Consider the following 15669-nt stretch of genomic DNA (forward strand, 5'->3'; position numbering starts at 1 on the left):
GGACTAAACCAGGTCTAAACAACATGACACCTAACAGTAGGTTGACATAATTAAAGGTGATGTCATATAAAAAATAATTTCTTTATCAATAATATTTTTTAATATGGTGAAGGAAAGGCTGATCTTGTTACTGTCTTTTAACAGACAAAACCTCTTATATTAAGATATCGTGGTCTTTGTTTCTCTACAGTAAACAGTTGCTTATTCATGGAGACTTGGGCTCAGACAATTTGAAGAGAAACAAACAAGAATTTTTCAGGATGTGGTTGCTACATTCATGTCATTTAAAAAAAACATGACAATATCAAGTAATCCAAAGTAATCAGATTACGTTACTCACTTTAAGTAATTTAATGGATTACGTTACAAACTACATTTTGGGGTGTGTAATCTGTAATCTGTAGGGGATTACATTTTAAAAGTAACCTTCCCAACACTGCTATTACTACTACTACTACTACTACTACTACTACTACAGTTACAGCTTCTACTACTGTAGTTACTACTACTAGCCTACTACTACTACTACTACTACTACTACTACTACTACTACTACTACTACTACTACAACTACTACTACTACTACTACTACTACTACTACTACAGCTACAGCTTCTACTACTACAGCTACTACCTACTACAATAACAACAACTACTACTACTAGCCTACTACTGCAACTACTACTAGCTAATACTACAACAACAACTACTACTAGCCTACTACTACTTCTACTACTACTGCTATTACTGCTACTACAACTACTACTACTACAACTACTACAACAATTCCTACAACAACAGCTACTACTAGCCTACTACTACTACTGCTGCTACAACTACTACTGCTACTACAACTATAACTACTACTACTACTACTACTACAACAACTACTGGTACTACTAAATCAACTTTACATAAAATAGTTGTTTATATTTCTTGCTATTGATAGTTTTACACTCACAGGAATAATGTTTTAACATATAAATCTAAGAATAAAACATTCCATATTCTTTTGTATGTAGTGTAAAACATTATCAGAGGGTCTGTGTGGGATCCTGGCATGGAGAGGGGGACCGTGGCACAGCAGACTCTGGGAATGGATAGACTAGTCCTTTAAAAAACAAGTAATATATCATCATGGAAAAACCCTGAATTGTTGAATTAGGTTAGGTCTTATTACCATTAGTAACTGGATGGTGTATTCTAAAGTAACAACTACTATACTAACAGCCACATATTTATATTAGGAGAGGAAAGTTTGGCAAAAAAAAAACACATAAAAAATCTTGTAAACTCATTTATTGTGAGCACAGAAGGACTGGAGTAAACAGCAGGTGTACGGTGAATAGGACAAATCAGCCTAGACAAGTCTGAACACTGAGAGAATTTCAATGATGAGATCTGTTGAATAAGAATCAAGTTAAAATCACAATGTGCTAAAAAACAAAGATTTTAAATGCGGCTGTCCGATTTGAGAAAAAAATTTGGATTTGGGATTTATGTTTTAATAATAGAAACCTGTTCAAAGTTCACATTTTAAAGGTGACTCCTGTGAGCTTTAAGCCATGTTATAATCTTGACCCATCAAAAACAGACCTGGAGTTGTGTTTTTTTCATTCACACATGCTTGAGTAACCCTTTATTATTAGTCTGTCTAAATCTCCAAAGCTCAAAATGCTCTGTTCCACCTTGTGATGTCATGCAGTGGTAATGGTAGTTTTCAAGTTAACATTTACCTTCTTTTTTTTCAGTACAGATTGGCAATTCCAGGTCTGAAATTATCCAAATGATTCTAGTGAAGGTGTATGGAGTTTAAAAACACAGTGGAGCAAAGTCGAATGTTTTTGGTTTGAGAGAAGAACAATAGCAGAACTTGGCCTAAATATGCAGGGTTTATAACAAATATCAGAAAATAGTATTATAATAAAGATCAGAAAATAGTAGGGATGTAACAATAACCAAAATATCGTGATATCGTATCGTCAAAGTTCTCACAATAATATCATGGACCATCACAATATATCGAATTACAAATCTCTTTGCTTAAATTAATAATTATGATGCAGCAATAGCTAAAAAACAGAGGGAACTACATAGACTATGATCCTTTGTGCCATTTCAATGTAGACTACATGAAGAAATAACAGTTCTAAGCACTTTTAAATCTTAGTTCTTTGGATTAAGTCTTGTTAAGGCATTTTAAGAGGAAAAAAGTAGCATATTCACAGTTTAGTTTGTTTTGTTTATTGTAATAAATACCGTACCGTGAGACAGAGTGCTGCACCGGGTCAGGTACTAAACCAGGACTAAACCAGGACAAAACCACGTCTAAATCAGGACTAAACCAGGTCTAAACCAGGTCTATAAATGAGGACTAATCTTGGACTTAAGAGAGAGAACCGCGAGTCCATGGAGCAGGGTGTCCGCAAAGCTTTCTTCCATGGGGTGTGGAACTCTGCGCTGATCTTTTCACCTACGGTCACCCTACGGTCTATGTGGGCGCACCAAGCCCGTCCCGACACTCAGTCCTGGTTCAATTCTGGTTTAGTCCAGTTTTAGCCCTAGCTCAGTCCTGGAATCAGTCTTAGGTTAGTCCTGGGTTAGACCTGGTTCAGTCCATGGCATATTCAGCGCAAAAGTCCGACATCTTGATCAATGCTTCTTCTGCTCAGTAAATAATTCCTGTGGAGTGATGACAGTCGAGTCTCGTCTGTGAATTCGTATTCGTACTGAAGAAAGCGTAACCGTTTCATTTTATTTTGTGGTTATAATTCTTGAAGTCGTAACTTTTCAACTCGTATTCTGGTGGACGCTTCAGTTAGAATGCTTTTAATTTGTGTGTGATTTATCACGGGCATGGGCGGTAACAGGTGGAATGTTAACGGGTTCGGACAGGTGCTGGTTTAACTTTGATGTAATCACGGGTTAACGGGCGGATGCGGTGCTGTACTGCACGGGTGCGGGCGGATGTGGGTGTACAAAAATAGACCCATGAGATGCATATCGTGAAAATATCGTACCGAGAGATTTGGATATTGTTACATCCCTAGAAAATAGTGTAATTTGGGCCTTTTAAATTGACAAAAAAAGACTGAAATATGATCTGATAAACTAATACAAGAATCATATTTCAGAATATGTTTGTGCAGATGTAAACTACAAGGTCTGCAGTTTTTATGCAGAAAAAAACTGGAGATTCTGTTGTTTGTGGAGGAATTTACGCTGCATACACATACACACTTTCAACCTTTGCTATTTGCTAACTGCGTCTATTAAAATTTCGACTGCGATTAATCTTGCATCAGTATAAAAGCTAAAAATGTTAAGAAACTGCAGGTACTTTGACATATTCTGAACTACACATGAATCAGTCAAGTCATATTAAAGACCACAGTGTCATAAAATGTACTCGGTGTCAGATTGAACTTTGACCTTTACATTATTATAACTTGGGATGGAGAGAGTGCGCGTAGGAGTGCTTCCAGTGCTTTGTGTGGCCGCTGACCTTCTCCTATTGGTTTATGACGGATAATAAAAGAAAAAACGGTATATTGCTGTGACATTTACTGACACCGGCTCCAGCCCAGTCCATCCTCAGGGCAGTGTGCGGGCAGATCTCTCGAAAGCACCACCACCACCCTGCTTAAAGTCCTCTGATAAGAAACCATGGCTTAACCTTGACTTTTTATACCCTGAACTATAAACATGTCTCATTTTTATTCCATACTGTAAGTTCAGGTTGCCCAGTTCATACTAGAGATCGGCCAATATGGGTTTTTCATGACCAATGCCAATACTGATTTAGAATCCAGAGCAGCTGATGGTTAGTAAGATCTGATGATATTTTTGGGCCGATTTTTTATAATTTTCCCCAAATTTTGTAATTTAAATGTATTAAAAACTCACCCCCAGTCCTTTTTTACCACAAACTTTTAAGAACGCTGTGGAGTTTTGTGCAGTTATCTCTTCACAAGTGTTAGAATAAAGCTTTTCTGTGTATTTTTTAGGCAGATGGACCAAAACAAAATATCGGCTTGTGCTGGAGATGTAAAACCAATAACCAGTACGCTAAAGAGTCCACATATTGGCCTATTTCATACACATTGAAATAGGGATGGGCATTCAATTAAATTTTCTTAATCGATCATTGGGACAATTAACAATCGATTTTTGATTCATCATTAATGTTTTTATATTAAAATTATCATTATTATTACTATTACTATTACTAATCTGCATAAATAAACTCAAACTTTACAACATATATAAACCATCACCACTGTAGAGCCACATCAACCCGTTTGACATGATAATGAGTTTAATGCAGCTTTACTACATTTTACAGAAATGAAACTTAAAATGGCATGGCTCATTTGCATAAACTATAAACTATAAGTGCTGAAAAAAACAGCTCTTTCCTTGTGCGCTGATGTGTTTCAGCTTCTGTTGGACTAAAGGGCAAGGCTCAGTGGAATATGAGTGTTCTCTCTGTGACAGAGGGATGTCAATGAGGATGATGGTGAGTCTGTTCTGTGTGTGTGTCGCGTTGGAGATGGTTCATGTTTTCAGAGATCATACATGTGCTGGTTTAGCGCAGCTCTTTATTCAACAGTCATTCCATTCACTTTATTTATGTTGGTCACTTTATTTATTTTGGCTACTGTTGTGATGAAAAGACTGAAAATCTTTTGTCTTTTGGAGACATGCGCACTCAACTTTATGTTGCAGTAACCGGGACACTGCGTTTACATGCACCATGACGAAACTGGGATACTCAAAAAACCTGATCATACCCGGACACTGATGTGCTGTAAACACATTCACTGAGTATTACAGTGTCTCCAAGGAGGGGCCAGAGCCTAAACGTGGGACTGTGAGGCCGCAACTCCGGTGTTTGCGCTGTCAGATGCAGCCTCGTCTCCTTACACTACTCTACGCACAGCAACCTCCACTCAGTTTGTCGATTAATGATGAACGTGATTGATGAAATTCTTAATGATCAATTATTGATTAATTGACTAATCATGACCATCCCTACAGTGAACTTGTATGTTCAATTAATGTAAATATTTGATGCATGTTATCTCAAAGCCCAATTTATTATTGACAGATTGACATAATAAATTATGAATAATAATAATACATTACTTTATTTCATTTTTTGTGTGTGTGTCTGTGATAGAAAACAACTGCACAATATTTTCAAACTTTAAAATTATTGGTCTTACTACACCACATTAAAGTTGCTCCTTTGTAACTTTACTTTGCCTAGAATGTTCCACAGTATGGCATTAAATTTATCCATCTCTATGGAGACAAGCAGAAAGCACCATCCGTCTAAATTTCAGGCCAAATCTGTGAGAAGCAACCCAGATCACAGTAAGAATGCATTAAAGAAATAAATAAAACCTTTGTTAAAAAAAAAAAAAAAGCTAGATAAGTTTAATGCCACACAGTGGAACATTCCAGACAAAGATAACATCCGTGCAAACAAACAAGTAGTAGAGCCATTCCTTTACATATCAGAAAATGTAAATGGCTGTAATCAGCATTGAACATCATATTTCCAATTACACTGTAAACAACTTCTAATTGTCATCCAGATGTCTAATCTCCCCCAAATCCAAACTCTAATAAATGGATGTGATCATTAAGTGGCTAAACATAAAGTGTAGGGACATTAGCCTATCATTAGCCTATCTCATTACCAGTTTTCAGCAGCACTACTGTCTCTGTGCCATATGACTGAAAACGTCTTAAATAGAAGCGAGCACCCTCTACTCAAGATGAATGATCTCCGTGCAGGCCTAAAGACAAATATAAGGGCTTTCTATGTGAGGAAATACCAGCGGAATACAGAGAGGGCAAATATTTCTCCGGACTATTCTGGGCTAACATTAATACCAGCGGAAAAACTTCAGAAATATGGGAGTTTTGTTGACTTTCCCACATATGCGGTGTATTTATAACACCAAGGCAAATGATAACTGAGGTATGTGCCCACAGAACTGTTAAGTGGATGTATGGAGATAAGTCGAGTGTCACATAAGACCACAAATGTTTAGCTATTCATGTTTCTGCCTCCTGTTTCAGTTTATGAACTTTTTTTTAAATCATTCACAAGATGTCATATGTTGTTTTCAATTGTTAATTACTATGGCAACTGTGCTTATTTTTCATCACTCTGGAACCCATGGAGAGAAAAACAGCTGCAATGATCCAAAGTCTGAACAATTCTGTCATTTTTTAAAAATAAATATGTAAGATTAATTATATAGAAATAATAAGATTTGAGAAAATTCAGCTGCAAAATAATATTAGATCTTGGCAAGAAAACATTAGCCGTCATATGTGATTTACTCATTTGAATGCTCTTTTAAAGGACAAGAAAGAGGAGTATTGTGAATCATTTTACTTGAGCAGTAAATGCTAATAGCAAATTTAATCTAGACCAGGGGTTTTCAAATTGGATGAATGTGAGCCTCCCCAAAGACCGAGCTTCTCCCCACTGCCCAAATTCCCATCCAGCTGCCCTCGCCCACACAGGCCTTTGAAGTAAATGCATCTTTTGTGTTCCTGGCAATGATGAGTTTTAATAACAACTGATAATATATATTTTAATATTGTATTTATGATTATGATTTTTGCAACAACAAATAATTTCCAACTTCATGCAGGTCCAATTAAGGCAACTTTTAACATCACCATGACTAAACCAGGTCTAAACCAGGACTAAACCAGGACTAAACTAGGACTAAACCAGGACTAAACCAGGACTAAACCAGGACCTAAACCAGGACTAATCTTGGACTTGAGAGAGTGAGAGGGAGAACCCCGAGCCCGTGGAGCAGGGTGTCTGCAAAGCATGATCAGGTGATGGCTGCGATTAGCTCCGTGGGGCATGGAGCTTTGTGCCGGTCCTTTCGCCCGAGGTCACCCGACAGTCTATGTGAGCAGACCTCCGGGCCCGTCCAGACACTCAGTCTTGGTTCAGGTTTAGTCCTCCTAGTTTAGTCCTGGTTCAGTCCGTGTGTCGTGCCTCCCCAGTGGCTCTTTGGCGCCCCCGAGGGGAGGTGGGCTTCACCTATTGAAAACGTCTGATCTATGCTAAAATGCATTGTGTAACTTTACTGGAAGAGGATCTGTTAAATTCTTTTCTCCATGGAAATGTTATACAGTAGCTTAGACTGGAATGTTTCACAGTATGGCATTAAACCTTTCTATCTTCATGGAGATGAAACCAGAACAAGTTACAGGTCAGATCTGTGGAGAGGCAACTCCGCTCACAGTCAGAATATCTGTTTTTCTAGGTATTTTTGAGATGTAATACAACATTGAATTGAATAAATGTAAGGTAGAGCTGTTTAAAGTCATACTATGGAACATTCCAGACAGAGCAGTGATATGTCCATAGAAACAAATAGGTGACAAACCCCAAACCAAAAAGTTACATAGTACACTTTTAACGGAACCAACACATTCAATCTTATAAATCGTCTGTGAGGCAACATATTTTGACCTCCGAATGCTCGTGAGTAATGGATTTGTCAGTTCGGATGTCTCACCTAGCTTAAACTGGTCGGAGCTGTTGTTGCAGGTTTGTTTCACTTCTTCACTGTCCCATCCCAGAGGATAGAGGGCACATCCGGATCCTATGAGCAGCCCTGCGGAACAGAGGAAGAGAGATGTGAGTCGAGTGGTCACCGGGGGCTGATAAATGTTCACAACAAGACCGGAGATGGCAGAAGTCCAAACGTAAAGGATAAATGGAGATCAAGGCACATTTGACACAATCCATTCCACAGCGAGAAAGAAGTATGAACTGAAAACTGAACTATAAAATGGCAACCCAAACCAATAGCTACTCAAAAATGACAATAAATTGACTTTTTATATACTGTTTGAAAAGTAGTATAAAAAGTTAAAATGGAAAAACAGCTTGTTATAACAACTTATATAATTCTGCAGGTGGGCCACAAGGTACAGTCTTGACCCCATTAAACTTTTAACCAACTTTGACCTGCAATACTTTTCAAAACTCAACATAAATGCATTGAAACAAGTTGGAAATTATATTAAGTATAGTTTTTCTTGTTTATCCATTGATAATCCCAAAGTTCAAAAGCAAAAAATAAATGTTGATCAAGGTAATGAAAATTGATAGAGTCCATTCTACAGCAATAAAGTGTGGTTTGATAGAAAACTGAACTACAGTATATGATAAAATGGCGACTCCAAACAATAGCAACTTAAAAAAATGGTAATATTAATATACAATACACATCTTATACAATTTGAAAAGGCCATAATGCAAGTCACTGTTTAAACATTTTATGTAATACCACAGGTGTGTCACAAAGTACAGAAGAGGTAGGACAAAGTCGTTGTTTTGCAAGTCTAAAGTACATCTCAAGTCTTTGACCTCAAGTCCAAGTTGAGTCTCGAGACACTGGCTCATGAGTCCAAGTCAAGTCCAAGTCGTCTGCTTTGAGCTTCAAGTCATTTCAAGGCTTTAACCCAAAGTATCAGATTTTTGCAATTTATATGAATTTTAAACTAAATTGTACTTAAAAAATCATGGTATATTAATATATGAGTATTTATATAGGAGTTGTAGAAATGCAAATTTTTCCTTTTTAAATGTCTTAACAAGATCTTAGTGCAAATCGTTACAGTCAGAACAGAAAGAATTCAGATTTAAAAGTGCTTAACAAGAGTTATTTTGTCGTGTGTCTGCACTGAAATGGAAGGATCATGTTCTATGCAGTTCCCTCTGTTTTACTGTTTTGTACTTTATATTACTGTAGTATATTTGATGATACCATCTCACAGTACTTCAGGTACATCCAAAGTAACAAACAGAGAAGTGGGAGGGACATGTTTCAGTTTGTAAAATTAAGCACCACATTTATAAACTGTAAAGAGAAAAGTATTTTCTAAAAACATGATTTTTTTTTAGAAGCATCAAGTATTCTCAAGTCAGTGACCTTCAAGTCCAAATTGAGTCCCAAGTCTTAGTCCATTTTATCAAGTCAAGGCTGAAGTCCTAAAAATAGTGACTCAAGTCTGACTTGAGTCCAAGTCACGACTTGCAAGTCCCCGACTCTGAGGTAGTCTTGGCCCCGCTAAACTTTTAATCAACTTGAAGAAATTTGACCCACATTACTTGTCAAAACTCAAAGTAAAAAAGTTGGAAATTATACTAAAAATATTTGTCCTCATTTGTTCTTTGTTAATCCCTAATCCCCAAAACAACTCCACCATCAAGATTTGCATACACTTTGCACCTTTGCATTAATTCCTATTTTCCAACTTGTACGGGATGCATGTTTTCTGTGTATTCCCTATCATCTTTGTAGGGTTTATCACAGTGACAATAAGCTGACGTGATACGTACTGCTTCACCACAGTTTACGTTTTATCAGCTGTTTCCAGACCAGTCCAAACACAATACAACTCAGAATCCAACGCTGTCATGCCTCACTAAAAACGACCTGGGATGTGATTTGAAGACTTTTTTTTTTTTTTTACAGTGACAAAACAAAGAGCTCATCTGGCAACCGCTCATAAAAATTCAGTGACCAAAAACATATGCAAATAGCTTGGCAGTTCTTCACCATGAAGGTAGAATTATGCGGTTTTTAGGGAATGCAATAATTCCTGCAAAAAATCCTCGAGGGACTGCTTTGCGTCAATGATTAAAAAGACTTATGACTATCCTGAAAGCTGCGCGCGGAGACAAGAGTGAAATCACGTCAAGGCCATTACATAAAGGATTAATATACACACTATTTGCCTATAGCGGGGTCCTGACAAGTTATTCCCCGGGTGCCAATGGCTGTCTCTAGATATTAGCCTGTGGGGGTCTTGCTCGCTAGGTGCCTCTGCCATCACATTAGCTTAATCCTCTCCGATATGTCTGCGCAGCTATCAGTTGTGGATGTGCGGAGAGAGAGGGCTGAGCTTTCCAACTTGATTACTCCAGCCATCCACAACCGCCTTATTAAATCTAAGCCAGATAACAAGCAGGAATTAATGCACGTGCAAATGCAGAGGGCAGGCAAATGGTTTCAAGTGGAGAACACAAGAGCTTTAAAGAATCTAAAGAGTTGAAAACAATGGCAGGAATGCAGTAAAATGTACACAAAAGTTCAAGTAGTTTCTCCAAGGCCACGGTAACTCATTTTGAAGTGCAATAAATAAAAAACACTGTCTATAACCAGTCAAAACTTTATTTATTCGGGTACTATAAAAATATAAAACAGTCTCCATTTGCATATACAATTTGAAAAGACCAAAGTGCAAGTCACTTAATAAACATACTGTATTTTCCGGGCTATTAGGCGCTCTGGACTATAAGACATCATTAAATGGTCTATTTTTGAACTTTTTTCACATATAAACAGCACCGGACTTTAAACGAAACACAACAGTTGGATGGGTCAGTCGGACTTTGTTTGGCACGTTCACGGTGACTCTGGGCTTTGTTCAGTTGTGGCGTGTAGGGAGGGTACTGTCTGGGACCGCTGGATTGTTGGCGTGTTCGCAGTGACTCAGTTGTTCAGTTGCATTGCACTCGTTTTTTTGGTTCGTTCCTCCGTTCCATTTCTCGTCGGTGTGGAGTGATGAGTGTGGCCGCAGGTGTGTTTCAATGCGCAGTCGCTGTCTGCTCCATGCGTGTTTACGCGTGGCTCGGAAAATACGGTATGTAATTCCACAGGTGTGCCACAAGGTACAGTCTTGGCCCTCTTACACTTTTAACTAGGGGTGTGCAAAAATATCGAAATATTGATATATCGTATCGCTTAATGTGATGATACAGTATTAATAGAGTGGGCTGCTGTATCAGTAAATCGCCAAGAGTATTTTTTGGCATATTTTACTCTTGTATTTTTATTTTAACTCTTGTATGTGACACATTTTACATTTTCACAGTTTTGATTATTAAAATATGTGTGTTTCATATTTACTTTGCACAAGAAGTGGTTTAACAAAGAGTAGTATAATAGTAATAGTATCACAGCCCTGATTTAGCTTTTATTTTTATTGAACCGTATCGAATTGATTTGAAATATATCGTATCGAAAGTGCACTGTATCGAGGTATGTATCGTATCGGCAACTTTCTTAATGACCTGACTTTTAAACAACTTTAACAACTTTGACCCACATTAGTTGTCAAAACTCAACAAAAAAGCACTGAATAAAGTTTTGAATTTGTTTGGAATTGCCAATCTCTACTGAACTAAAGGTAAAAGGCCCACCACATGACATCACAAAGTGGAACAGAGGAATGGAGATATAGACACGATTATTCAAACATGTGTGAATGAAACAAAACACAACTCCAGGTATGTTTTTGAGGCGATAACAACATTCCAGTATGACTTAAAGCTCACAAGAATGAATTTTGCGTAATAGAGGACGTTTAAAATTTGGCGTAGTTTCAATGATAATATCTTGTAGACGATACACCACCCACCACAGTATGACTATTCGATTGTTCAGTCAGCATTATACTGTAGGTTGGGTCAAATGCAGAAGAAACCAGTTCCTGTGGGTCGATATACATTCATCAAATTAGTTTTTATTTCGAGGTACTTGCAGATTACTAGACATTTTCAACATGACTTTTTCTATTGTGAGAAATTTGACTGTATAATTTAACCGCATTTGTCCTTTTGAAATCTTGCGTAACAAAGGCAAAGCGGTTGTTGGCTCTGTCTGGCTTGAGAGAGACAGCTGGTATGAGCAGGTTTGTGTGGGAGGACAAGGACACCAGACTGTTCCATGGCCAAATAAACAAATGTAAGAAAATTGCTTCACAAAAATGCCATGCCACCCTGAAATGATTTTTACACAGACGGCAATAAGAAATACAATGAGTTTATCTGTCAGACCACCTACATGTTCCAAAATTAACTGTTTTTTTATTATTTCTTGTCTAGCTCCAAGATTAAATGCCATATTTGTTAGCTCTCCAGTCATCATAGCAAAAATGTTACAGGTTTAATGGGATGTGCAAAGTTTGTATGTATGGATGAATGGGTGAGCGGTTCTTTGATGTAAAGCGCTTTGAGTGCCTTGAAGGTAGAATAGCGCTGGATAAAAATGTGACCATTTACACATTAAAGGGGTACTGCGCAACTTTTCTGGTGGAGGGTCCGTCACCTGCTTGTCTGCATGAAGATGTTATTGCTTTGCCTGTTCCATGGTATGGCATTAAACACATCTATCTAGCATTTGTCATTATGGATGTTTTTGTTGCTCAAAAATACAGTAATTCGCTCTGTGAATAGGTTTGTCTTTCCACAGATCTGACCTGTAATGGAGCCTATAGTTAGCCAGGCTGGCACCACCTAGTGCCTCTGTTCAATTTAATTTCTCTCTAGCGACTAGGTCAGGAATCGGAATACACTAGACGGTTTGTAAGATCCCCGGAAGTTGTAAACTGTGCATTGGCCAATCAGCGAAGAGTTGTGAAGCCATGACATCAAACTCAAGCGTCTGTCTGGGTCACAGTAAACAAAGCGGTTGAGATGGATGTAGACAAAGACATACATTCTGTGTTGGCAACGATTCCCGAGATCGAGGATTTAAAGCCGGAACAAAGAGAAAGTTTGGGGAATTTTATCAAGGGGAAAGACGTTATTGCGCTTCTTCCTACGGGATTTGGCGCATTACATACGTCACGACCAAATAGCAGCGATTGGTTAAATAAAAAAGTACCTGCCTACCATCGAGCGAATGAATCCTAATGCTGCGAGGTCAGACAGTTTCCACAAAGTGAAACCGGCTGAGGAATCAGGCTAGCCTATAATTTAAGGCTGAGCAATTAATCGAATTTTATCACAATATCGATTTGTGTGTCAAACGATCTCCAAACTCATATAATCAACTTGAAACGATTTAAAGCTTAAATTAAAGTTTATTTTGGGATATTTTTTATGTAAATAAGTATATTTATTTTATATTTTAGATATAGAGAGAACAGCTGGATATATTGTTTATTTTGGATACATTTATGTATATTTATGCTTTATACATTGCGAAACTGCTTTAAGGTTTATATTTGTAGCCATATTTATTTTCAATTTGAACGTTTTGCATAAATTATCAATAACAAAGTGTTTGGGAGTTTTTTTTGGGGAGAGAGAAATGCTGAATAAATGCACTGTGTAAGAAACAATCATTTGAATAATCGTGATAATAACTTTTTTTCTAGAATTGAGCAGCTCTACTATAGTTGTCTGCCTTGAAATAGATGAGTTTAATCTCTACCGTGGAGTATTCTAGACAAAGCGATAACATTTCCAAGAAGACAAGCAGGTAGCGGAAACTTCACTAGAAAACTTACGCAGTGCACCTTTAAACCATCCCAGCAAAAACATTAATTCACACAGTAAGATGAAAGTGCTGTTAAGTGTTTTGCGCAATGACACAGTGGAACTATCCAGGAGGTACTGAACTGCCAACCTTCTGGCAAGCGATGAAACGACTCTATCAACAACAGCCTTCCATCCTTTACCCCAATTGCCTTTCTTTGAGCTCCATTCAAATCCGCACTAGTCATTACTCTAAAAAATGAATGGTTCCGCTGCGCTGGCTGCGGTGATGAGAACGGAGCATCAAACCAGGAGCGTGTCATTATAGGCCGGGATCAGAGGCGCTACTTCTTCACAACTTAAGTTAAAATGACTCCTGCCTTCAAACCTCACACGTCCACCTTTAGCTTAGCGCAGCATTTCTTTTCAATTAGCAGCGGCCCTTTGCGAACGCGCTCGGCACTCTCCCCATGATCACCAAACACTTCTCGGCGGGGGGCAGGCGTGATCCATTCAAGCAAACCCCCGTTACGTAATCTTATCAACAGCATTTTGATTCAAATTTGTAACAGTACAGCATGCCAGCGCGCTAATGTATTCCTGATAAATATTTAAGCAAATCAACAATTCTCTTTCAAGTGTTGAGCAATGCTGAGAGATGCGCCGCCGTGTAATCAAAACGAATTTCCTTGCGGTGGGAGAGAAAGAGGAAGATGGAACGAGGGGCACCGATTCACAAAGACCGTAATGTCTCCATTCAAGTTGGCTTCAGTCGTGCTTTGATTAACACATTTGTTCAAACACAGAAGCGGCGCTCGCCAAAGGGGGAAGAGAATGCAGGGGACAATTAGAGCGGCCATGTTGACACTTCAGGTCAGCTGGTGGGAATAAACACGAGAGACAGATGACGGGTTTGGGGCTTCAAAGACAAGAGGCGAAAAATACAAGCGATTGGGTAATTGTGTTGTTAGTTTAGCGTAGGAGATGGAAAGGAGTGCAGAGGCTGTAGACGTATTTAAACAAACAACAACGAAACTAGAGTCAAGATTCTTTGATGATGATGTGCAGAGCTGATATCAGACCATTAGGTAGTAAGTACTTTAGTCAAAAATTATATTCAAGTGGCGTTCTTCTTCAGTTTTCTCTCGATCAAACTGAAACTACCGAGTAACTTAACATCACGCCAAGTTATTCTTATCAGGAGTCTGGCCTAAAATAGAAAAAAACAGACTTGTCATTGTCATTTTCAGATTAAAAGAACAAAACAAAACAATGAAATACAGTTTTGCAACTCCCAGCCAGGTCCGTCACTTTGTTTCTATGGATATGTCATTGCTCTGCCTTAAAAATGTTCCACAATATGACATTAAACCGATCTACCTCGCATTTATTCAACTGCAGGTGACTTTATTGCTCAAAAATTACATTAAAAAAACAGCATTCTGGCAATGAAAGGGGTCGTCTCTCCACAGATCTGACCATTAAATCTGCCTGGCTTGGTCTCCGAGATAATACAGTAGAAAGGTTTAAAGCCATATTGTCAAACCTTTCAGGCAAAGAAATATCATCTCCATGGAGAAAAACAGGTGGACAGCTTGTGGATAAAAGCTGTTTTTCAGTCTAATGGTCATCATCAAAAGTACATAATCTTTGTGCACTCTTCTGGTTCTTATACACAAATGTAATTCTTCCAATAATGTTTATATACTTTATTTTAAAGGTGCACTATGTAACTTTTCTGAAGCAGGGTACACAAGCTGTCTCTAAGAAGCTGATATTTCTTTAGAAAGTTATGGCACAGTTTGGCATTGAAGTTTTGTTCCAAAGGAGATAAACAGACAGTGTACCTACCAACAGGGAAGTTCCCCAGTGCACCTTTAAAGGGAATTTTTTGGACATAGGACCTTATTTCCTAGTGAGCCAGAGTGTTGGAGACATGTGGAGACACTTTTTAAAATATTCCATCCAGTCCTTGTATTTGCAGAGGTTGCTGGTGCTAGGCTAGTGCATCTCTATGGCCATAGTTATCCCTCCATTAAAAACAGTCTTACCCACTCCACAAAACACCCGAAGAAAATCTATTATTACACCAGACTGTCGATGTAAATGTCTGTGTTGATAGAATAATTTTAGTAGTAAAACCAGCCTTGCATTTGAAGGATTTATGTCTGAGCAGCAGCAATGAGTTGTACTTCCTGATAGAAAGCTTGGCAGCGGCGGACTGATATATGAGAAAATAGTCCCTCAACATGTGACGATTCATGCAATGCAAGGTTAGTTTTATTTCAAACATTATTCTATCGACAGTCTGGTGTAATAATAGATTTGCTTCGGGTGTTTTGTGG

At 38.1% G+C, this 15669-nt stretch overlaps 1 protein-coding gene across 1 annotated transcript in view; it reads right to left on the bottom strand.

Moving 5' to 3' along the window:
- Window positions 1-15669, bottom strand: part of lhfpl6 (LHFPL tetraspan subfamily member 6) — a 170568-nt gene that overhangs the window by 14884 nt on the left and 140015 nt on the right. Inside the window, exon 3 of the mRNA XM_020937715.2 lies at window positions 7566-7664. Coding sequence (XP_020793374.1) covers window positions 7566-7664 — 99 coding nt within the window. The remainder of the gene's footprint in view (window positions 1-7565; window positions 7665-15669) is intronic.

Source organism: Boleophthalmus pectinirostris, unplaced genomic scaffold (assembly GCF_026225935.1).
Source record: "Boleophthalmus pectinirostris isolate CB_2022bp ecotype Guang Dong unplaced genomic scaffold, ASM2622593v1 HiC_scaffold_9, whole genome shotgun sequence".
NCBI classification, from domain to species: domain Eukaryota; kingdom Metazoa; phylum Chordata; class Actinopteri; order Gobiiformes; family Gobiidae; genus Boleophthalmus; species Boleophthalmus pectinirostris.